Below are 23,076 nucleotides of genomic sequence, written 5' to 3'. Positions count from 1 at the left end.
ATCTTTGAAAGCCATGGAGACAGTGACTTATTGCAGTATAATTGAAGAAATGAGATTCAAGTTTAAAAAGGGTAGTGGCCATTCTTCATATTCAAGCAGAAATAATTTCCCTGTTTTCTAGTTGTGCTCTGAATTGTTCTTGTGAGATAGATACTTCAAAATTGATCTCATCTAACTTAAAAGCAAAATCCCTGGTGAAAAAAAAAATTAAACTCTACAAAACTCACATTGAAGGAAAAGTCAAAGGCCAGAGTGGCATAGAAAACATCTGCTATCATCTGGTAGAGCTGAATCAGAATATGCTCACTTCATGTCACTAAAATGTTATTAGGATAAAAATAGCAACAGTGGAACTCCTGTTTGTTCCCATCATTCACTTCAGTAAGACACTGGCTCTGTGAGACAGCACTGTCTTGGGGCTTATGCAGGTATCTGCTTGGCTGATCAGGAGCTCTCAAATAAAACTGTCCACTGAATTGCAGAAGCAACTTAAAAATCTTATCAAGGCCCAAGGTTGCTGTTTGAAAGCAGAGCTGATGCTGCGTCAGGCATGGCCTCTCTGGCTGGGCAGCAGGAGCTGGGGCAGCTGCAGCAGGCAGGGAGCTGATGGGATTTTGGGTCAGCAACCTCCTCAGAAGAGCTGGTGCTATGGACTTGGCAGGTGTGAGCTTGTTCCAGGGGCTCACCCACCCCAGTTTTGGCAGAAACTCCCAAACTGCCCAATGCATGGGGCAGGCAGTGACTCTGACAGCCCCTTACAAGCCCTCTGATGACTTCTACTCAGAAAAAATGGGCTCAAAGGATCAGCTTCCAGGGTTCAGATAGAGGTGGCTGGTTCAGTCCAAAGCCATGGGATAAAGATCATGATCTGTTCATCCCAGGGCACTGTACAAAGTCCAGAAAAAAAAATACTTTGGTGCAGATAGCATTCTTTGGACAGTGCCATGTTTCTTGTCAGGAAGCCTAGGGGCTGCTTTCTTCTCCCACTTCTGCAGTGTGTGGAGTAGGTCTGTGAGACTGCAAGAAATCCTTTCCTTTTGGAATGCTCTTTATCTGCCTTTTAAAGTTTTTTTTTTTTTTTCATGTCATGCCCTTCCTGGAAACTCATTGTTTAATCTTCACTATTATGTAAAAAAAAAACTTTGATTAGACTTCTGGTGTGCAAAGTGCATTCATTCTGTGTTCCTTAGTTGATCATCTGTTACATCCTATTTTTTAAGTTGCCTCTTTAAAATGCCAAAGTTGAAAGCTAAAGAGTAGCACTTATCTCAATAGTTACAGAGGAGCATTTTAAGGAAACCCAAACACTAGGACTAATTTAAAACTATGACATCTCTAGGGAGGCAGTCTCCTTCTTAGGTCAGGAGCAGACAGAGCAATATCTTCTTAAATCATTCCAGGTAAAACTGTATTTAGACATGGCTTTTTCCCATGAAGCTTTCTGACCCATTGATGGAGCTATAATACATGCATGGTACACCTTCACAGTGATTTTCTCTGCTCCACTCCTGGGTTTGTAGATCCCCAAAGAGTTTAACAATAGCAGATTAGAGACTGATCCAAATAAAACAGGAATTACTATTGTTGAAACACAAATATATAGGTCTTTAGGGGCTTTATTCGGTTGATTTAGTAGTTTTTTTCTTGTTTGTTCTGGTTGTTTCTGCACACTGTTAGTCACTAGTGCTCTGGAGCCCTGGCTGCCTGGTTTTCTGACAGCTGAGTCAAAGCAAAGGGTGATAAGCAATCCTAAAGCAGCCCTAAACTTAGCTGTACTAAGTTCATCATAACAGGTATTTCTCATTTTTATAAAAGCTGCAGATCTGCAGTGGTGCAGGGTCCAGATGAGCAGCCTCTGCCCTCCTCAGGTTTTCCATCCCCCAGCTGCAAGGAAAGGAACCTCAACTCTCCGGGGGCACTGGCGTGAGTCTGGCTTGCAGGGATCGGCCAGCAGATGCCACTGTTATCCCTAAGAATGAGCTAACACCGGAGCAGGTCCCAGAAATTACTCCTCAGAAGCGGGGTGAAGGAGCCTCCTGCATGCCGGGTGCCTGAACATCTCTTGGAGTCTGCTGCCCTCTCCCTTGGCTGCTGTTACTGAGGAGGGACTGTCAAAAACCCCTCGATTTGGTGACTTACCTGCCATGGTTCACAGCAGGCAAACTACAGGCATTGCTGTGCTTTATACACATTAGTTTTAATTTATTTACAGATTAACCTGCACCTAAGGATAGCAAATGCGTTTTCAGCAAGGGATGAGAATTGCAAATTTATCCCCCTGTTTCACTTTATCCATTCAAAATCAATCCTGCTGACTCAGAAATGAATTTAGATAGGCAGTTAGGTAAGAAGTGATGAAATACCACAAGTTATCCAGCCTAAAGTATTGCCATCATCATCTGAAAATGTCACTGTAATGAAAAGTTTCTTCTTCTTTCAAATGTTCTCTTTCCTTTTTTTTTCCAGTTTTTCCATAATGAACAATGTGTATCATCCATTCCCTGGAGAAAACAGATTTTCTTCCCCAGTAGCTTTTGGGCTGGAAGAGCCAAAGAGCTTCAACATTCTCTTTTTGACAGTCTCTTCTCCATTGGGCTTCATCCTGCACAGGATCAAATCCCTTTGCAGTTGCTTGGCTAGTCACAGCTATTTCTTTTTCTCCTGGATTTCAGGTGGCCCCTGAGACAAAAGCAGTCATGAAGTGGTTGAGGTCTATCCCATTTGTGCTGTCTGCCAGCCTCCATGGGGGAGAGCTGGTTGTGACCTATCCTTATGACTATTCAAGGCATCCTATGGAAGAAAAAATGTTCTCCCCTACACCTGATGAGAAGGTAATATTGCTTTTGCAGGGTGAGGATGTTGGTTCTGTTTGTAGAACTATGGAAACATTTAATAAATAACAAACTGTGATTAATTTAGATAATGTACATGTGTGTATATTATGCATGTATGTATTAAATGGCATATTATTTACATAATGCAAGTCTATGTACATATATATAACATTATATCTGCTCATTTGAGTAGAGCTGATGCTAATCATTCCTAGGTCAAGTGCTCAATCCCCACAGAGGCCTTTCACTTAAGACTTGGACTTGATGATCCTTGTGGATTCCTTCCAACTCAGAATATGTGACTGATTTATTCACTGACTTAATATACTTGAAAAGTTTACACTATATCAGCTTGGTCTGGGAATATTTACTTATCTTTTGTGAGGTCAAATAAAGTTTCATAGAGCAAAGAAAATCTATATTTTAATTTTTTAAGGGAGTAGGCTGTGATACTTTTACCAGTGGTTTTTTAGAAGAAAAGGAATATGCCTGACCAGCAGCGTTATTTTCCCATAGAATTCATAAGGAGTGAGGGGAAAAAATGATTTGTTGCCATATGGTGGCAGCCTTGTAACACTTATTCCAAGTCAGATGAATGGGATTGGTTTGACCCTCTTGTCCCTGGAAAGTTCCTCATTTGGGACTCGCTGTAAATCTTCTGTGAAATTTTTTGCCATCTTTCCTATTTCCCTTTGGTTTCCTCAATCTAGTATTCATTGCCGACATGCCCACCAGGAGAACATCTAGCTTTTCAGCCTTCTAGCATGTGCTAAAAATGTCTGTGGCCTCTTAAGAAAAGTGGTTCTTTATATAAACAAAGAACAGTTGAAAACAGTCAGAAGTTGATCTTTGACTTGAAGCATCCTATATCTTTGAGCATATCTCTAGGCTGGCTTCTTCTGAAATGACAGTTCTCACTAACACATATTAAATATTTAAAGATATATGACTGTTAAACATTTTCTGTATCAATCCATTTCTTCTGAGCTGTACAATGCCTATGTGTATATGAAAATTATTTAGCAGTAAAATTAACCAGGCACTGCACAGCAACAAGGCTGTGAAGAAATATCTGGTGGGTGCTAATGCAAGCTGCAGAACTTCTTGCTGAGGGCTGGGGAAAATCAGAAAATTGTGCTTTTACATCCCACTGCCTGGTCTAAGGCTATCTTATGCACAAATGGTGAAGGAATATTGCCATGTGTGCTTTATCAAGCAGTTCACCCCTGGAATGGAAGTATAGCAGTAGTTCCATCATTTCCACTCAGGGACAGGATGTGTATTTTGAGTGAAAGGATGCAGCCACACAGACAAAGAGCTCTTTCCCAGAGCACAGCTGGACAAACCCTAATGGCACTCCTGGCTTGCAACACAGTAAGACAGAGAACCCTATACAGGTGACTGCTCCATAGTCAGTGATTGCAAAGTCTGGTAATTTGGGTACAAATCTGGAATTTAGAATATTCAGGGGAGGGTGGGGGATGTTTTCAATGGAAAACTGATTTTTCAAATTACTCAGCACAGGAACCTGAACAGCCCTGTTAGTATCACTTGAAAATTTTCCCAGAAATATGTAAAACCTGTACCAGTGAAGTGACCTGCATTTAAGTAATGTGATCTACAGCTGCTGCTGTCAGGAAAGCTGCATCCCAAAATACAGCAGTTTTGTTATCAGCCATACACTGGCTATAACCATTGTTCTGAATGCTGACCTGCTACATTTGCTCTGCAAGGGAAAACTTGCAGACCAGGGTGAAATGCTGCAGAGTAGATGATAGCCAGATAGCAGATATTAAAAGTCAAATTTTGATAAATGTTTCCCCATTTGATAATACATCTGTGCTTCCATCTCCCCATGTCCGTCATGGTGCATGCATGGAAGCTCAAGGATCCTCTCCTCTGCTCCAAGACTCTGCAGATTTCAAGTCTCTTTTTGGCCTGCACTACAACCTGGGTAGTACTGGCTGAGGCAAGGAGTCTCAAAGCTGGATTATGTCCTTACACTCACATTATTGCATCTGGTTCAGCCCACCTAAAAACTTTCCCATATTTTGGAGTTTGTGGAGATGGATGTTTTAATTTGTTTTTTTACAAGAAACTGAATTGATGACTCTGCTCACTGGAGCAGAAAGGTCCATATCCAGTCAAGTTCACTCCATTTGGTGAATTGAAACATTCCCTTCCCTCTCCCTGAAAAACCCAACCTGTGGTGGTCAGAGGGGTAACAGCGCTGGCTGACCTCACTTTACTGGGTGAAACCTCACACTACCAAAATCACAAGGATTCCTCTGATTTTCCCCTTTTTGTTCGTCTATATTATACCTAAAAATCTAAGTTTCCTTAAAGTCCATAACTGGTCATACATTATCTTCTAAGTGATAACAAATGTATTGTTATCCAGGTACCTTTTTTTTCCTCTTCTCACTACCACTGTCCTTTCACTTGAACTATTGGCCAGGCAAAATCCTTATGCCTCTTGGTGTGAAACAATAGGAGGCTTGGTCACTGGAAATATGATATCTGCAGATGTCTTTGTAAAAGGTGAGGATCATACTCCTGACTCACATAGGCACCTTCTAAACTTTTTATCAAATACCTTCCATGGAACTTTCAGAACTGGGACCCAAATTACTGTAGAAATTAAAGCTATTGAGTCTGGCACTGAACTATTGGCAGTAAAACTTCTTAACATATTTAATTAAGGTCTATTTCTTTTCAGCAAAACTTTAAAGGACACAATTTTCTGGTCTAAGCAATATTTAGACACATAGAAACTTGAGGGAGTTGCAAAAGCATTTTATATTAAGTCTGAATTTTTAGTTTCTGGTCATCAGAAGTATTTTAGTAAAGTATCTTTACACTTACATTAAACTCTCTTTCCCCTTTTCCTCACCCACCTATCTGACCCCATAATTGGCTCAGCCCTGTCATTATTAGAAACAATCACAAATATCAATCAACGTTGTGTGCTTGGTCATTTGGGTCTTTATCCTTAATGACAATGCTAGGAAAAAGCTTTAGGATCACTTCTAAAACTAGGATTTTAGCTGCCAAACTTCTTTCACACATTGTCTTAAGCAATATGGAATGAAATTTATGAAAATGAATAGTAGCATAAAGTAGCATCTGATAACTGCTGTAATTTCAATGTTGAAATCTGAGAATCTTGCCTTAGCATTTGAGCTCCAAATAGACATAAAGGAGAGGGAGGATTTTTCTACAAGCTTGGAATAACCATTGCAGAAGAGGGCAGGAACATGATTCACATAAATGGTTTCTTCAGATAACTGCTCTTTCTTCTGTCTTCACTACATGTTCTATCAGTGTTCTTTTCTGCATGATGACTGCTCTGCTCTTCCTCAGTGTCAACACTCTTTGGAAATCAGTGGTGACATCCTACATCATCATGTCCTATCCTTCACTTTTTGGAATGGCTTCTGCCTCACACAGAAAGAGCTCTCTCTGAGATCAAACTGGCAGATTTTCCTGTGTGAGTGATAAGTGCAAAGCAAATTGACACTGACTATTTTAAACAGCATTCAGTGTGAAGTTTACATTGGGCTGAAGAGTAAAAAATATCAAAAGCTAAAACAAAACCTAAAGGAGGCCTAAATTTCAACTTTAAAACCTGAGACTTGAAGTACAACCAAAAATGTCCTGTACTCCTGCCCCAGGTGGTAGACTGAAGCCAAGTATCAGAAAATCTACTGGTATTTAATATGTTTTCCCTGGATAAATATATTGGATTGCAGAGAACAACCCTAGAGAAGAGGGCAAACCAAAATTTCTTAGTGACAAAAGAAACTTCCTTTTAGAGCAGTTCATCACCTCCTTCAGTCTTGACAACACAGGGTGGCTCGTTGTCTGGGCTCAGAACAGCAATAGTTAATAACAACAATGGCAAAGTTTTCAGTTTGTAAAAACAAACATATTGCAATCATGTCTGTTACAGGTGTTCAAAATGCTGGCTAAAGCCTATGCAGATGCACACCCCGTCATCTCGGACCGGTCTGAACTTCGCTGTGGAGGGAATTTTGTGAAACGTGGAGGTATTATTAATGGTGCTGAGTGGTACAGCTTCACTGGAGGTAAAACCACTTTACCATCATATCAAGTGAGGTAAAACCTCTATGTGACCTTTATAAGACACCAGGGTTTGAATAAAATTTTATTTGTTTCAGTTTGGCTAAGGGCCATGCAAAACATAATTTTTAGGGGATTTCAGTAGTAAAATCTATGTTGGTAATGTTTTATAAAGATAACATGGGATGCATTCAACCCCAATGGGACTTGAGGAGAACAAGCAAGTTATGCAAGGGTCAAATTTGTTGTATCATGTAATCTAATATTTTTATTTTCAAATCTGACATGTAGAAATAAATGCTTAATTCTATGATCTCATTTCTTAGCCTCATGAATCTGAATCCATCTTGTAGACAACGCATGTGCTGCTTTCTCATCTGTTTAAATAAATTATTTTTTCAGGGAGAACTACAACAGAGACAAACATCCAATTCATTTGTGCTTCCATTGTTAATTTGATTTCCCCAATAATAGTATTTTGTTTTCTTTAGAATTCCTTCAATACTGGCATGGATAAAATATCAGTGTTCATAAATTTTCAGCAGTGCTTCAGTTGTGTTTTCCAATAGGACTCAGCTGGATCCCCAAATAATTATGTTGAAACTACACATTTGGAATGCTTTAGGGCATGCGTGAGAATTAGGTTTAGATCTCTTTGGCTTACATTCTTTCTAAAATTATATCCAATGTCATTTGTACAGAAACAGTTTTGAACATAATAATGGCAAAAGGTCATTTTTCTTCTGATGACCCTTGGCAATCACCTCTGATACAACCCATTATACAATTACTGTGATTAACCAATCTTTATTGCTCTATTGCCACTTCTTGGCCAGGTGAATAATAATGTAAAATTATGCTTTTTTTATTGCCTGAAAAAAAATGTCATTGTCATTAGTTAATTTATAGTTGAAAAAAGTTGTAGAATTCTGAATTTGTTGAACACTTTTTATATATTAGCAAGCACTTTTTACAGTGCACATCCATGGAGATGGCATTCAGCTGACTGCAGCAGCAAAGCTCCAGTTAAAAGCTACATGGCTGTTCATAAGCTCTCCTCTTTCTTTTTAAACCTGTAGGTATGGCAGATTTTAATTACCTTCACACAAATTGCTTTGAAGTTACTGTGGAGGTAGGATGTGAAAAGTTTCCTTTGGAGGAAGAACTGTTTACAATCTGGCATGAAAACAAAGGTGCTCTTCTGAATTACATGGAAATGGTACCGCTCTGCTTTTACAAACCTTTTTGCTTTCTGTTTTTCTTTTTCATTCATTGTCAAAATTAATTTTTTGCTGTTTTCCTGGTTAGCTCTTGAGATGATGCTGAATCAAATACCACACTCCTCCAGGGGCCCCAGTGCCTCAGTTTATCTAGCAGGACATACAGGTGGTATTTTGTCTATTCTGCAGAAGGGATTGAGATTGAGGACTGCAAAGGCCTTGAAAATAGTGAGAAGGATTATCTGTGAATACTTTGGGCAGCATTATTCATCAACTGTCCAAAATTTAACACTAGAGAAAACCTTAATATTCAGAAAAGTATGAATCAACCTTCCTCTTGAAGACTAAAGCAACAAGGTCTGCTCTCCAGGGAGCTTCCTGAAATATTCCTTTCTGTACTCCATGTTTGTGTCCCAACCCCTACTGTCCAACAGCAGGAAATTTAGATTCAGATAAAGTCTTGCTAGAAATGCCATTTACACACTTTCCATCTTGATTTCTTTATGAAAGTAGTTATTAAATACCTGAAGCCAAATCTTGTAAAGGAAGAACTGTGTCTCTGAGCATTAAAACATGCCACTTAAATGTCATTTTTAATAATAAGTTGAAGTTCAGCAAAACCAAATACCTCACTGACAATAAGTAAGTGAGCACAGAAACAGAAGTTGCTCATCTTTCTCTCAGCCATTAGTAGATTAGCTTTCTGTCATGCCTTATTTTGATAGAGCATGCAGTAATTTAAAATTGTTAGGAGTGTTTTTATGGTCTTTCTAAGCAACCTCTTGCTACTTGTGGTAAGTATGATCATTCAATAAAGTCTACAGTACAGACCACCAAACTCATTTCGTTTTACAGCTGTCTGATGAAAATGAGTTTTAGTGAATCCAAATGGAGCTGGGTTAAATCCATATATATTACAATTGAAGTCTTCAAGATGTACAGATTTTATAGTGTGAGATATTGTAGAAGTCTGTGCTGGAAAAGCTTTTTGAGTAAATGCAGGACAGTAAGCAAAACAACTTTGCAGATAAGGATGACTGAATTACCCACGATAAGGATTAAGTCTGCCATAACCAATTCAAACTTTTCTTATTCTGATATATACCAGGCTATTTGGTGTGTGTACAAATATACTTGGCTCAACACACAGAAGTAGAATTCATTTTCCTAAATGCTGATCTCTTTTCCCCATCAGAAGCAATATCAAAACACCCTGCCAAAGTCATGTGACCCCTATTTGAGAAAAAATGAAAAACAGTACATTTACTAAAGCAAACCAAAGCAAGATTGTTAAAGAAATTTCAGTTTTGTAATTTTTATCCTGTCATGTTATAATTGCAAAATTAGTATTGAAGCTGGATGAGGTCATACTACTTTGAGTATGTCTACACTGTAAATTGAATTTGAGTCTGAGATGACTCTTCTGACCATATTTACTCTCTATCCATATGATAAATCCCCAGGTTCATGCTGCAAAGCAAATTGCAGTGCTTCACTATAGGGGATAGTTTTCAAATCCTTATATTGAGTTGCTCCTAAACTTTCCAGTGAATAGCTTAACTCAGTATGGAACAGCTGCTTAACAAGAGCAGTGACAACACAGTCTCACCTTAAATTAAAAACTACTCTCACTAGACTAGACTTTTTTTGTATTATCAAGTACTGTAAAGTTGGATACTCTAATGGTTATTTTTAAACATCTTTATAATCCAACAAAAAAGCAAATGTGTTTTTCCCATTGTTTTGATGCTTTGTGGTTTTTTTTCTATTATTCTCTTGTGGCAATGGTACTGGGAAAAGGAAAGTGAGTGGAAGAGAAAAGAGGAGGTGGCGAAGTAAAGAACAATTCCAGTTGGTCATAGCTGTTCAGAGAAAAAATCAAAATAGAATTATTTTTCACTTAAAAAGGTCATATACATTTCCCTATATAAAATATTTTCAATTTGTAACACTGTAAAAAGAGAACCATAAGAAGCTTAATGTTTAAATACTTGGAACTATTTTTCTGTTTCGTTTTATTTTATTGAATTTCTAATATAGCTGTTTGTGCACCTCCTTGTACGAAAAAATTCACATTACTCTTTAGTTTGTCACCAAGCACATTTCTCAACAGCTCAAGCACTTGAGTTCTGTGCTTATAGAGAAGGGGAAATGTCTGTCATGACATTCTGACAGGCAGTGAAGTGTAGACAGCAGAGTGATGATGAGTCACAGGTACGTGAAGTGATGCCTTCTCATCGTGTTCAGAGCATCAGATTGGTTTTGAAAGCCTTAACTTTTCATTTCTTTGTGCTTCTGTGTCTAGGGCAGACATTCAGAAGCAGTCCTTCAATGCTGTAGTCAGTGCATGAGGTGCCAGTGATAAGTGCAGAGAAAGGTCTCTCACTGCAGAGCTACATACCTATCCCAAAAAAGCTCTAGTTCCATTTTCCTTTTCCCTCAGTCCCCTTGGACCTCCCTAATTAGGCAATGTGATCTGAAGGGGCATTATCTCCTGAGAGCCTCTAAATGGGTTGAACTTTTTGACAATTGTTTCCTCTCTACAAAGATTTCCTTGTGATGAGGAAGTGGTATTGTAGTGACTCCCATCTAACTCTGCTTTGCTTTGCCAGGTTCATCGGGGAGTAAAAGGAATTGTGTCTGATAAGTTTGGCAACCCAATAAAAAATGCTCGTATTTCAGTCAGAGGCATTCAGCATGATGTCACCACAGGTAATATTTTTAGTTTGGGATTTTTTCTGGGGCAGAGTGAAAGTATTGAGAGCTTAACCTGCAAAAGTATTGTCATGTTTGGTAGAAATGACACCTTAATGGACATGTTAAGCTAACTGCTAAGTCTATCCTGTCTCTGGGATGATGGAGTTGATGTGAAAAATTTCACCTGGAACTCTGCTGTTCACCAAAGCCAGAGTTTGGAGGAATGTGGCAACAGGTCTGCTCAGAGGCTGTAACTCAGCATGTGGAGCCTTGATGGAATAAATTAGTTGAGCTAATGTAAACATGTTGTAGGTAGTACAGTAGGATCCCTTCTGATTTTCACAACTAGAATAATTGCAGAAATTGAAGGGTCCACAACCTTTCCTGTTCATGTGGAAACACATAAATATGTGCAATTTTTGGACAATTATTATTTGAACATTGAATTATGTCCACTTTATACCTGTCACCAACTGATAAACACATATTGGGGCATATACAACTGTTACTTTTCACAGTCATAAAGTTCTGAGCTCTTAGGCTGTCACTGAAATCAATGCTTTCTTTTTATTATTGATTTCAGTGAGAACAGGGTAGGCCATAGAAGTGCAAAATAGAAGATATGAATGGTTACATTTTGGTCTAATGATCGTTGTTGAATCAATTTGGAAAGCCAAAATGGCTTATAATGTAGTGGATGTTTTCCAGCTTTCAAAAATACTAGCACTAGAGGGGATACAATAGTGGAGATGATGCAGATTATTTAGGCTGGTGGGAGACTGGCATGAATTAGGGTCTTTTTCAAACTTCTTCCCAGACAATGGCCTCCCATTGGCAGTGGACCTTTATAGGATTAAGAATTAAATAAAAATATGTTTACACTGCAGGAAAGAGAATATTTGCTCTGAGTTAGGTGGCGTTAAAAAGATTTTTTATTTTAGTGTTAAAAGAACTAAGAAATTCCATGAGAAAATAGTATTAATACAACACTAACTGAGCTAAGAGACTTGCCATTCAAAATAAAGGAAATATAAAATGAAGAATAAATTTTTCAGTTTTAAATCTCCCTGCTTTTGCCTGCAGGGTCTAACCTTCAGCTGGAGGAAATTTACACCCATTTTACACTAATGGCAATTTATACCAGCTGCAGCTTCAACTCCATAGTCATACATGCAAGAATGTCTGCAAAGGAATTGAATGTAATTTAATAAAAAAAGAGGGATTTCTTAGCTCCTCAGACATTCTAAATATATATATATACATATATATATATATATATATATTGCAGCCTGGATTCTGATTTCATTTTCTTAAGTTTCGCATAGTTTTAAATTCATTTCTTTGGGAGTTATTCCCAAAGAAAACCTTGGGAAAGGTATTCCCAAATTTCACCCTTGGGAAAAGCAGCATGAAGGAAAGCATCTCTTCCCTGTGATACAGGAACAGCAGGTACTGGCACTTTGTATGTGAATTTTACCCCATTAGTTCCCAAGGCCAGGTTTTCACAGGCAAAGTCTCTTTTTGCCATCTAAACTTTGCCTTCAAACATTTTCCAAAATCTGAGCTGCTTCCATGGCTCACCCCTTAGCTGCCTGTGCCACCCGTGTGCCCACGGGTGCGTGCGCAGCTACAGGGGCCGCGAGGCGAAGAGCTGAGCTGGGTTTTGTTGTGCCTGTCCCTTTCCCAAGCTGCCGATGGCGACTACTGGCGGCTCCTGCCTCCAGGGACGTTCATCATCAGCGCCCAGGCGCCGGGCTACAGCCGCGTGATGAAGAGGGTCACCATCCCCACCAGGATGAAGCAGGCTGGCCGAGTGGATTTCGTGCTGCGGCCCGCGGAGGCCTGGCCCAGCAAGCTCCTGCGGCGCTCCATGGAAGACGCGTACGACCCCAACGACCCGCTGGAACTGTTTGATCCTCACGCCCAGCACGGGCAGCCCGAGGCTCGAGGAGGGTCGGCAGCAGGCAGGGAGAAGCCGTGGTGGTGGTCGTACTTCAGCTCTCTAGACCTGCACAAACCTCTGTGGCTGCTCAAGCAGCGCTGAGGGACATGGCCGCGCTCTGCTCGGCTCGCTCCGGTGCCCTTCCAGACATCCTCATTGCTCTTGGCAATATTTAAATGTTTCATTTGAAAATATAATATTAATTCAAGCACGCTTGCTTCTTTTGTTTTCTCTTCACACACAACTGAGTATATTCAAGTGGGCTCTTAAGTATTAAAAACAACGGTGCGCATCTATTCAAAGGCCAGATTTTATGCAGTTTTTTTCTTGGTAATGCTCTGTACTTCTGGCCATGTAGTTAATCATCACATTCATTATTTATTAGGTTCTAAGTACCTGCAGGAAAATATTCCTGATCCTTTAATGCATTTTTGTACATGTTTTAATACATTAATGATAACATGCTAAAAACAACATTCAGGAATGCTCAGAAAACTCTTTTATTTTCCCTTTTTAAATTAGCATATTAAGTTCATTCCCTCTTCTAATAACAGCTCAAAATGTAGGGTCTTTTTTTAATTTTAAATGTTTTTATAAATTTAAAAATAAGCTTTTAACGTATTTAGCAAAATACTGGAAAATACCTTTACTGCTGGAAATACACACCTATAAATGTGTGTAGACATAGAAAAATACATGAGATAATTCATGAGGAATTTAGGTTAAAGTGTGACATATTACACTGAGGTTTTAACATCATGCACTGTTCTGAGCATGTGTACACATTAATGAAACTTGTAGACATCAAAGAAATCAAATTTCTTTTCAAGATACTTGAGTAAAACTCAGTGAATAGTGGTCTTGCAAGATGCAGTCGTTTCTCAAATATCAGGTTCAATGTATTTTTAAGGTGATATATATTAAAAAAAGGTCCTTGGTTTTGATGAAACACATAGACCCACACCTTCTTTTAGCCTGAACTGCTAATGAAGTCCCTATACAGACTGTATTTCCCCCTCAAAATGCCACAGTGCATGAACAGTGTGATTGTTGGGGCTGATATACTTCCTACAGGAGCTGCTGGATTAGCTGTGTAGATTGCCCTATGAATTCCAAAAACCTTTTTGCTCGTCTTAGGTAAAGCAGCCCCATTGCATGAACCCCACAGTCCACATGCATATATCTCATACTGTAGCTTCCTAGGAAGACCCAAGAGATGAATGATCTTAATTCTGCAACCAGATGCTGCACATGGCTAAGTACTTTATTCCCAGTTGTAATCTGATTGAAGTTAGGAGTCTGTTATTCATGTGCTTGGATGTCTGCAGGCCTGGAGACTATGTTAAAATGAAAGAAAATTATTTCAGAGCATTAACAAAAAGTAATTATATGGGAGTGAATGTTCTGTATGTACATGGATAAGTGTTCCTTGCCAAGGCTTGCCAAGTTAAAGGAACTCTGAACCCCAAATATGCCAAAGAAAATTGAGCAAGAGATACACCTCCAGACTTTATTTCCAGTAATAGGTATTGTTACTGTTTTCTTTGGTCATTTTTATCAAAGCCAGCTTCCTGAGAAAACAGTGATAAAGCTAACAAAATCAGAACAATATGGTAAATTGCTAAGTATTAGCTGCACTTATTAAGCACATAATGTGTTTCATGCTTAGCAAGATGTTTTCTCTAAGTACTTCCTAGATTCTCACAGACCTATTTAAAATTTTTTTCAAGTGATCACACTAAACCCAAGCATGCCGAAATGCAAAATAGAATGACTGTGCAGAAAATACACTTCTTTTCTGCAGTCCTGAGTTGAAAAAGTAGACAAGAGTCAAGACTTGGGAAATATGATTTCTGAGTAGATTGTAAAGTTAGAGACAGTTTTTTATGTTTTATGTTTATATTTTATGTTAGAGACAGTTTGAAAAAATAGTTTGCTGTACTACTATACCACTTATGGTATAGTAGTGAGAATGGTATGAGAGAGCAAGAAGAGCCTCTCTCCCCACCTCAGTCATAAAAAGAGGTGTCCAGCAGAGAAAAAGTCAAGATCAGAACCTTCTGCAGGTTCACACTTAACAGACCATATAGAAGGGATGTATTAAACTGCATTGAAGTAACTGTGAAGCTCTTGGGAAAAGGTGTGCTTCAGTTTTCTGGAGCTATTTAATCTTTTACATAAGAGGAATTATTCAGTTTTCAGTTACCCTGACTAAGTAGCTCCAAAAAATCCATTTTACTTTAGATGTGATTTAGGACATATTTATTGGTGCTTTCAGAAAGAAAGGAAAAGAAGCAAAGGAAAGAAAGAGGAAGAAAAAGAAGGAAGTAAAGAAAGAAAGGAAGGAAGAAAGCAAAGAAGGGAAAGAAAGAAAAGGAAAGAAAGAATTGGTCAAAGCCAGCCAAGTAACAATGTAATCAAAATTAGTATCACCATTCTATTTTTATTTAAGATTAATATACGCTTAGTTATATATATATGTGAGAGAAAATATTGGCTTGGATGTGTATGCTAAACTTGATTACATAAATCTTCTCCAATGTTTATTTAAATCAAGCAATGTGTGTTTAATGTCAGACAGTCTTGTTAAAAAAAAAGAAAAAAAAGACATAGCCCAAAATAACCCACTTCATGACTATAATATGCTTCAAAGGATTTTTAAGTGGTGGTGAAATTTAAGCAGCTGTAGGCAGCTCTGTAACTAATATGTGGAAATGAACACAATGATCAGCTCCCTCATGCACCTCTGTAAGAGGCTCATATACAGAGTTTAATGGAACATAAATTTAGGAGAATATTAAATACTTTTTAAATAGAAAGAGGGATTAATATGCTTCAATGAAACATGCTCTCCTACAAGTGAAGTGAAAGTAACATAGAAAAGAAGTGAGAAATCACCAAAGTCTGGCATCCTCTGTCATGCTTGAACCCTGCCTTGGAGACTGGGCTTGGCCATTTTCCAGTGCTACTTTGGATCGTGACAGGTTCAGCAGCCAGACGGTGCTGTCAGAAATTATAGTGTGTGTTCATCAGACTCCCTCTCCTTTTAAGTCAGAGTCTACATAATTTTTTTCAATTACCTTCCAACCACATATTGAACAGTATTGATGTATGTTTTTGCAACATCCTCCTTAATAATTAATTTCCCAGTCTCCATATTTATTTAAGAGGAATCTTCTCGACCATGGAGCCAAACTTTTCTGCACAATCACACTAATAAATGTTTTGACCTGCTGACTGTCCAGACCTCATTGCTCTGCCAGCAATGAATCTTCCCAAGTCAAAGCATGCAAAGCCAACAGCATTACAAGCATAAAGAGCAAAGCAAAAGCTCTGTGTATGTCATATGTGCAGTTTCTCTTTCACTCACATGCCAGAAAAAATCCAAGAACACATTAAAAAAATATCAGCAGTTAACTCACAAGATGTGTTTCTGAATTAAACAAAAGAAGATTTGGGTCTGTTAGTCCCATTCATAAAAACTTTTGAGATCAAAAATAGCAATAATAAACAAAGACATAAAATTTGCAGCTGCTTACTTCTTTGTCTCCTGTAAGAAAATTGTCTTCCAGTCTTAGGCTTCCCACATATAGGAAGGAGCACCTTTGTTTTCCTAAAGACAGGAAAGAAGAGATAGGTGTCCTAACCAAACTGCTGAAAACTGAACTTTAGGTGTCAAAACCACTGAGTAATAGAAGCGCTTCCTGCTATCATTTTTCACAGTGTTTATGCAGTTTTTCTCCCTTTCATGCCTCGGTTCAGCAGCTAAAGGGAAGCACTCCAAAACAATATTGCAGTCTGTTCTGAAGTACTGTGAACCAGCTGTCGATCAGAGTTTGCCAAGCCAGTGCCATTTCTTTGTGTCCATCACTCTGGTATTGCACTGCAATTCAAAAACAAGCCAGAGATGTCTTTAGTGGTTACAAAAGCATCCATCAAAATGAGACAGGTCTGTGTGTCTCTGAGGTGATGCTTGCAGACAGGCTGGGAGATCTCTGTCATGGGTGGCCATTTGTCACTGTAGGACACGTGAAAGCACAATGCTAGCCGCTGCTATTGCAAAGGTAAAAAGAGAGATTTTTATTTCTGACTCCAACATTTAAACTTTTCCAAAGGTGACAATGGATTGGAGGGTGAACATAACACATCAACAACACTGGACAAACTACCAGTACACCAAATTTCTCCGCCTCTATGAAGGAATGTAAAACAATCGGTTATTTACAGGAAGTTGTGTGAGAAAGTTTTCTACAAGAATGTAAACTCAGAAGGCTTTAGAAAATCTTAAAAATCAGGGCAACAGGCATTCACACCACAGCAGTGGAGCACTGGAGATTCAGCCTTTAGGAGAGGAGGAACAACAGGGATTGGAGCTGTCTTGGATGGAAATGTGAGCTGAAGCTGATACACCTCTTTATAAAACTCCTGTCAGAGGTACTCTCATGCTGTTTTCCTTCACTGTAAGACGTGCCTTTTGAAGCTTCCACAGAGTAAAATGAGTGGATGGGGAGGTTACACTATACATCCCCTGCTGTCTTTGTCTTCACAGCATTTGGAGGAGAGATCCCCTTTGACATTTGCCTTTTCTGACATCATGCACTCTCAAGTTATGTAGGCAAAGGGCTTCTCACTGACCTCCTTGGTGAGGCAGCCAGACCTCTGTGAGGAGCTGTTCTGTCTCCAGCCATCCCTCATGCTTAGGTGACACCAGAAGGACTTCTCTGTGGTGGCTCTTTAGTGACCTTTTTCATCCTGGGTCCAGGTCTGCTTACATCAGTGTGAGAGCCTGGAAAAAGGGGTGGGGTGGGGATGGTTTTCTTAGTTTGGTTTTCTTTCTCACTATGTTACTCTGTTTTTGATAAATAATAAAAACTTCACCAAGTCAAGTCTGCTTTGCCTACAACAATAAGTGGGGTTTAAATTTCCCTAAGCACCCAGGCTTAGGGAGATATTGTAATTATGAGGACAAAAGAATTTTACCTATTTCATAAGCAGTTGTGAGATATCTCCTAAGGATCTGCGGGCAGTCCTATCAGCAAAAGCGGCTGAAAAAGTTAAGAGATTATTTTGCAGGGAGATGATGATATAACTTTATGAAGTAAATCCATCTAATGAGGATTATCAGACATGAGTAGTTGTATTATGGTTTTATTATCCCTTCTTATCAGCCTTTCTTACAAGAACTAAGTTGGTACAGACTTGTTACCCAGGCCAGCTCACGCTGACCATAGGGAATCTGGGCAGGTCATCAGGAGATCAGGGACATGGGGGTCTTTTGAGGGCAGGAAGGTGCTGAGTTCTTTTACTGGCACAGCTGCCACCCAAGTGAAGAGAAAAAACTAGCCCAAGTACTAACATCACTATTTCCCTGGGGAAAGAAGAAAAAAATGCACTTCTGAGATGACATGACTGTGAACACAGGTAAATTCTTGCTGGACTAACTGCAAATTGCTCCTTGGGCTGAGACAGAGCAGCAGAGAAGAATGCAGAAAATTCTGGTCTGAATCCAACCAGTGGCCACCTCCATGTAGTGCTGGTACATCACAAGCTCTTTTTGGGAAGTAGAATAAAGCCAGTGGTTGTGTCTGTCAACAAATACAATAACTTCTTGCCAGGGTTTAGTTCTGTGGTGTTGTCATGTCCTGTACCAGGGTTAGGGTAGCACTGAGGGGGGTCCCCTGGTGTCTCTGCATCCCTGTGCCTGTGCTGCAAGTTCTCCTGGGTCTTTAAGACATGCCATGATCCTTTATTAATCCACAATACAGTTTACTCTTTTTTATCACTCATGTAGACAATCCTCTAAATGAACTCTCTATTGGAAAAAGATTTTTGTATTTAATAAATTTGAAATATCACCAACCAGTACTCCAATAATTAGAATGTTCATTTGGACCATCTCTTAAATTATACACACTCACTTTTGCATTCATATATACACACACACATGCATGAGCACTTACATGGAGGCATATATTTATAGAGTTTGAATATAAACAATAACGGATTATTAGTTATGATGTCACATACTACTTATTATTTTGCATTGCAATCAGAAAGATATTCAAGCCATTAAGAATAAAAAAGTAATATTGTCCTTATTTAATTTGATTATTATTTCTGAAGACCTAATAAATTGTTTCAAATCAAATAATATCTTCAAAATTCATCTTTAAAAGCAGATGAGTCACAAAACCCAAGGTATTTTTCTTCATAAATTTTTAATCAGCTAAACAGAATGAAACACTGATGTCGCCAAAATATGAATATGTAAGTCTTCTGCCAAAAAATAACACTAGTACATTAATGCAAGTGATTAAGTTAGTTCTGTTTTTATTAATATGAAATACCAGACAGTTCACGGGGTGCAAGCCTTCAGTAACAGAATTACTAATGAAATAAAAGAGATCTGAGCAAGTTAAAGCAGCAGTAAGGCTTAGTGGTTAGGACTACCAGGAATCAAACAATAGGAGAGACATGGCAGTTAAAACAACATTGCTTTGTGACTAATGCAGTGGTCAAGGCAACACTTCTGCCCACTAGTAGGTAATCAGGAAATGAGACATTTGTTTTGACAAAATTTTTATTTTTTCACTAATGTTAAGATATGAATGGAGAACAGAGAAACTTACTTCAAAAATTGAATGCAGACCCATATGTCTATAGGAAATAAATCACTGCAGTCATTTGAAACCACTAACAAAACATTTATTTCATTTGTCTAGAGGACACATGGAAACCCATTTGTCACCAGAAGGCCATTTCATTTTAGGCAAAAGAATTGGACAAGTCCAAATTTTAAAATCTCAGATCCTTTGCTCAGCTACTCCAATCTGTGCACCAAAAGAATGTAGGATACCTTTCTTCCGATGTTAATAACACTCACTTAAATGTCTGCTTGTCAGCTTGCTCAAAATCATCAGTCATGGCTTGCTCAGGGGTACAGCTCATATTTCATTCTCTGCTGGGATTCACAAATTGGATTTTCCTCTGACTACCTCCCCTGAAAGGCTTGGTCCAGTCAGTATTCATGTTCCTCATCCAGAAGACTGCAGTATCTGTGTCAGCTTGCATTTAAAACCCAGCTAGAGAAGGCAAGGCCTTCAATATACTTCTGTTTAAAGTATAGCTGATGCATTCTTAGCTCTTCTCTCCATAAAAAGTGCTTTGGAATCACATATTCTCTCTCACTGAGCTATTTTCTAGTGATTAGGCCCTTCTGGGTATGCCATTTGATATTTCTGAAGTTGATCTTTTTTTGATGAATCATAGTTTTGAGAATCATAGAATGGTCTGGATTGGACAAGAACCTTAAATTTCATCTTGTTCCAACCCCCTGTGAAGAGCAAAGACACCTTCCACTAGAACAGGTTCCTTAAAGCCCCAACCAACCTGGCCTTGAACACTTCAATTTCTAAAGTTAAAATTAAAAAATATATATAAAAAAATATGCCATAGTTATTCTCCCTGTATTCAAGGATTTCTCACCACAACTAAAGTGTATTAAATACATTTATCAGACTGGACCTGTTGAAAGTATCAACTCACTAGGCTTTATCATAAATATACACGAGCAAGATATTAGGTCTAAGATCAGTTTATAGCTAATGCAGAGAATGATGCACTAATTTAGATGCAAATATTTTCATAACAACTCTACCCAGGCCCTAAGTTTCCAAAATAGTCACAATTTCTTGCACAATTCTTGGCACACTCAGAAACATGAGTGTATCTAATTGGACAAATTCACTGACAAAATGGATAAATCTCCTGGCTTTACACACACTGAGGTGAATTTTGAGGATATCATCCTCTAAAGGTACTAGGAAATTCTACCAAGGACCATTTCAAATCCTTTTCATATCACTTTATAATGTAGAAATATATATTTCTTTATAAAACTTCTGCCAAAACCCTATTGACAGGATGAAGCTTGCATGCACGTGTAAGAGAGCACAGCTCCATCTGGTTTATGTTCAATCAAAAAAAGAATGAGAAAATGGACCTAAGTCTCTGTGATTTACAACGATAATTTTTGACTGGCACTTAGCCTGAATCCCGTAAATTTTACAAATTAGGAAGTATGTCTTCAAATGTCTCATGAAGACACTAAAGAACTGTTTGGAAAAGCATTTGACAGGTAGAAATGCTCCAAGGACACAGGGAAAGAGCTGTAAAAAACAACCTTTCCATTACATTATTAGTGTGTGCAAAACCAAGTTTTTTTAGGAGAGGTACAGTTGCTGATGCTTTTGCAGCTCTTCTTTGACAGAATCCTGAAGATGCTTTGTTTTCTTCACACAAATATGATCATTGTAGACTGAAAATTTAGATAGATAAGTGAATCTGTTAGATACAGGGATAATAATCTGACCTAAAATATCTGCTCTGTAGATCTTGGCCTTTAACTTTTTGGGCACAATCATGAACAGCTGTGTAACATCCTACATAATCCAGCAGTCCAATCTCCAGTGTATCTTACTACTGCTTGAATATGGGGAAAGAAAGAGGAGAGACTTCCTTAAAGGTTGCTGCCCAGTAATGCCATCCCCCACATTCTCCCAGGCAGGTCCACATTCCTTCTTCTCTCTCCACCCTCCTTTTATTCAGATTCTGCCCACTTTATTGATGGGAAACAACAGCAGCATAATACCACACAATCACTCCTCTGAAAGACCTGTCTGCTCAGGGATTTCTCAGAAATTCTCCATTATGCAAAGAAATGCATTTTAAGGATACTGCTGAAAATTTCAGTTTGTGATCTTATGTAGAAGCATATGGTTATGATGCACAAAAACCAGTGTCTCCTTTGAAATAACCCCTAAAAGATATTATATAGCAGTGGATGTCTTCATGAGTTATTTAAACTCAATTTTCATATTAAACTTTTGTCAAGTACTTTGCTCCAATTCTACCTTGAGAGAGTGATTTTCATACTTTGCAGATACTTTAATGGTTTTAGCTTTGTTAAGATGATATTGTAATTTATTACCTAAATAAAGCTAAGACCCACTGCTGAGTCTAAAGACAGCTTTCAGAAACTGTGATGCAGAAATCTCTCTGGTGGGAACTGGCCATTTGCCCCTCACTGGATGTCAGTCTGAATGCTTTCTTGAGTAGGGGTGGGCACTTGGATTTTGGCAAAAGGTGGACATGAAGCAGGTATGGCATCTTGGCCCCAGGACTGTGAGAAAGCTTTCAGGCTACACTAGACTATGTGATGATTCTAAGTCTTACACTTCTTTGAAGGTGCATCGTGAGTAAAGGTCAGGGACTCTGCTTTCCTCCTGCTTCTGCTAGTATCCATTCAGCTCTGCTGCTGCTGCAAACTTGAGAAACTTGTGGCATATCAAAAAGGGAAGGGGAACAAAACCTTTGAAGAACACAGTGCAGCTTTACTAGACAATTTCCAGTGTCCACGTGTACTTGGGCTTAAAGGTAATTTGGATAACTCATCACCACTTGGCATAGTATCATGGAGTAGAGCTGTGCCATTAAATACATCCTCCACCCTTAACCATGGCTGATAATCTATTTGAATAGGGATGTAAATGCAGAGATTTGAAGCTGGCATAGCACAAGACAGTTTTCTTCTATTTAATCCATGCTAAAAATGCAAAAGGGTGGTGCAGGCATGCTCTTGACAGTTTGGTTTATAAAAATGAATGGTGTGGTTAAGTGGGTGGGAAATACAATGAGGAGCTGAGGACCAAATGGGAAATGTCTCCTTGTTGAGGAATGCTTTTGCAATCTTGGTTTTCTCTGTGTAAAGCTAACCTTGGAGTGTGCAGACTGAGAGAAGAGACCACACAACCCTTAGGAGCATATGGGAGTAGTCATTATGTGTACTCAGGAGTATTTGCTAAGATGCCCTAATAATCAAATAAAGTAGCTAATCTGCCTTGTCTTGCTGGAGAATAGATTGGTTTCTTATGCCATTTATAAAAACAACACTGAACAGATTTTTTTATTGTAATCATTTGAATTCAAATTCCTCCATCTTTCATCACTTTATGCTTTTAATTTCTCTGTAGACAATGCCACATAGATAAACTCTGGAATACTAAAATATACTGTACACATTCCTGGAGCTTTTAAAGTATCTGGCTGTCTACATCAACATTGACCTTGGAGTGGTGGGCCAAGACATTGGCTCAGTTCCTGTTTCCTTGGGCTATGGTGGTGAGACTGGGATGCCTACCCTGGATCAGTGCTGTTGGATGTGTTCCACCAGAAAAGGCATCCAAATGTGAATGCTCTTGGCTTAACTAGCAACATCAGTAGGAATAAGACAGGAGAAAGA

The 23,076-nt window shown here is 38.7% G+C and overlaps 1 protein-coding gene across 1 annotated transcript in view; it reads left to right on the top strand.

Moving 5' to 3' along the window:
* CPZ (carboxypeptidase Z) overlaps positions 1-12,984 on the top strand; it is a 33,778-nt gene extending 20,794 nt beyond the window's left edge. Inside the window, exons 7-11 of the mRNA XM_021550700.4 lie at positions 2,673-2,831; positions 6,787-6,922; positions 7,997-8,136; positions 10,750-10,849; positions 12,523-12,984. Of these exons, the coding sequence (XP_021406375.3) occupies positions 2,673-2,831; positions 6,787-6,922; positions 7,997-8,136; positions 10,750-10,849; positions 12,523-12,878 (891 nt within the window). The 3' untranslated portion in view covers positions 12,879-12,984. The remainder of the gene's footprint in view (positions 1-2,672; positions 2,832-6,786; positions 6,923-7,996; positions 8,137-10,749; positions 10,850-12,522) is intronic.
* Positions 12,985-23,076: the final 10,092 nt, after the last annotated feature.

Source organism: Lonchura striata, chromosome 4, assembly GCF_050655825.1.
Source record: "Lonchura striata isolate lonStrDom1 chromosome 4, ASM5065582v1, whole genome shotgun sequence".
NCBI lineage: Eukaryota > Metazoa > Chordata > Aves > Passeriformes > Estrildidae > Lonchura > Lonchura striata.
Note: the sequence above shows the minus strand (reverse complement) of the source record. Positions and strands in the feature narration are given on the sequence as shown.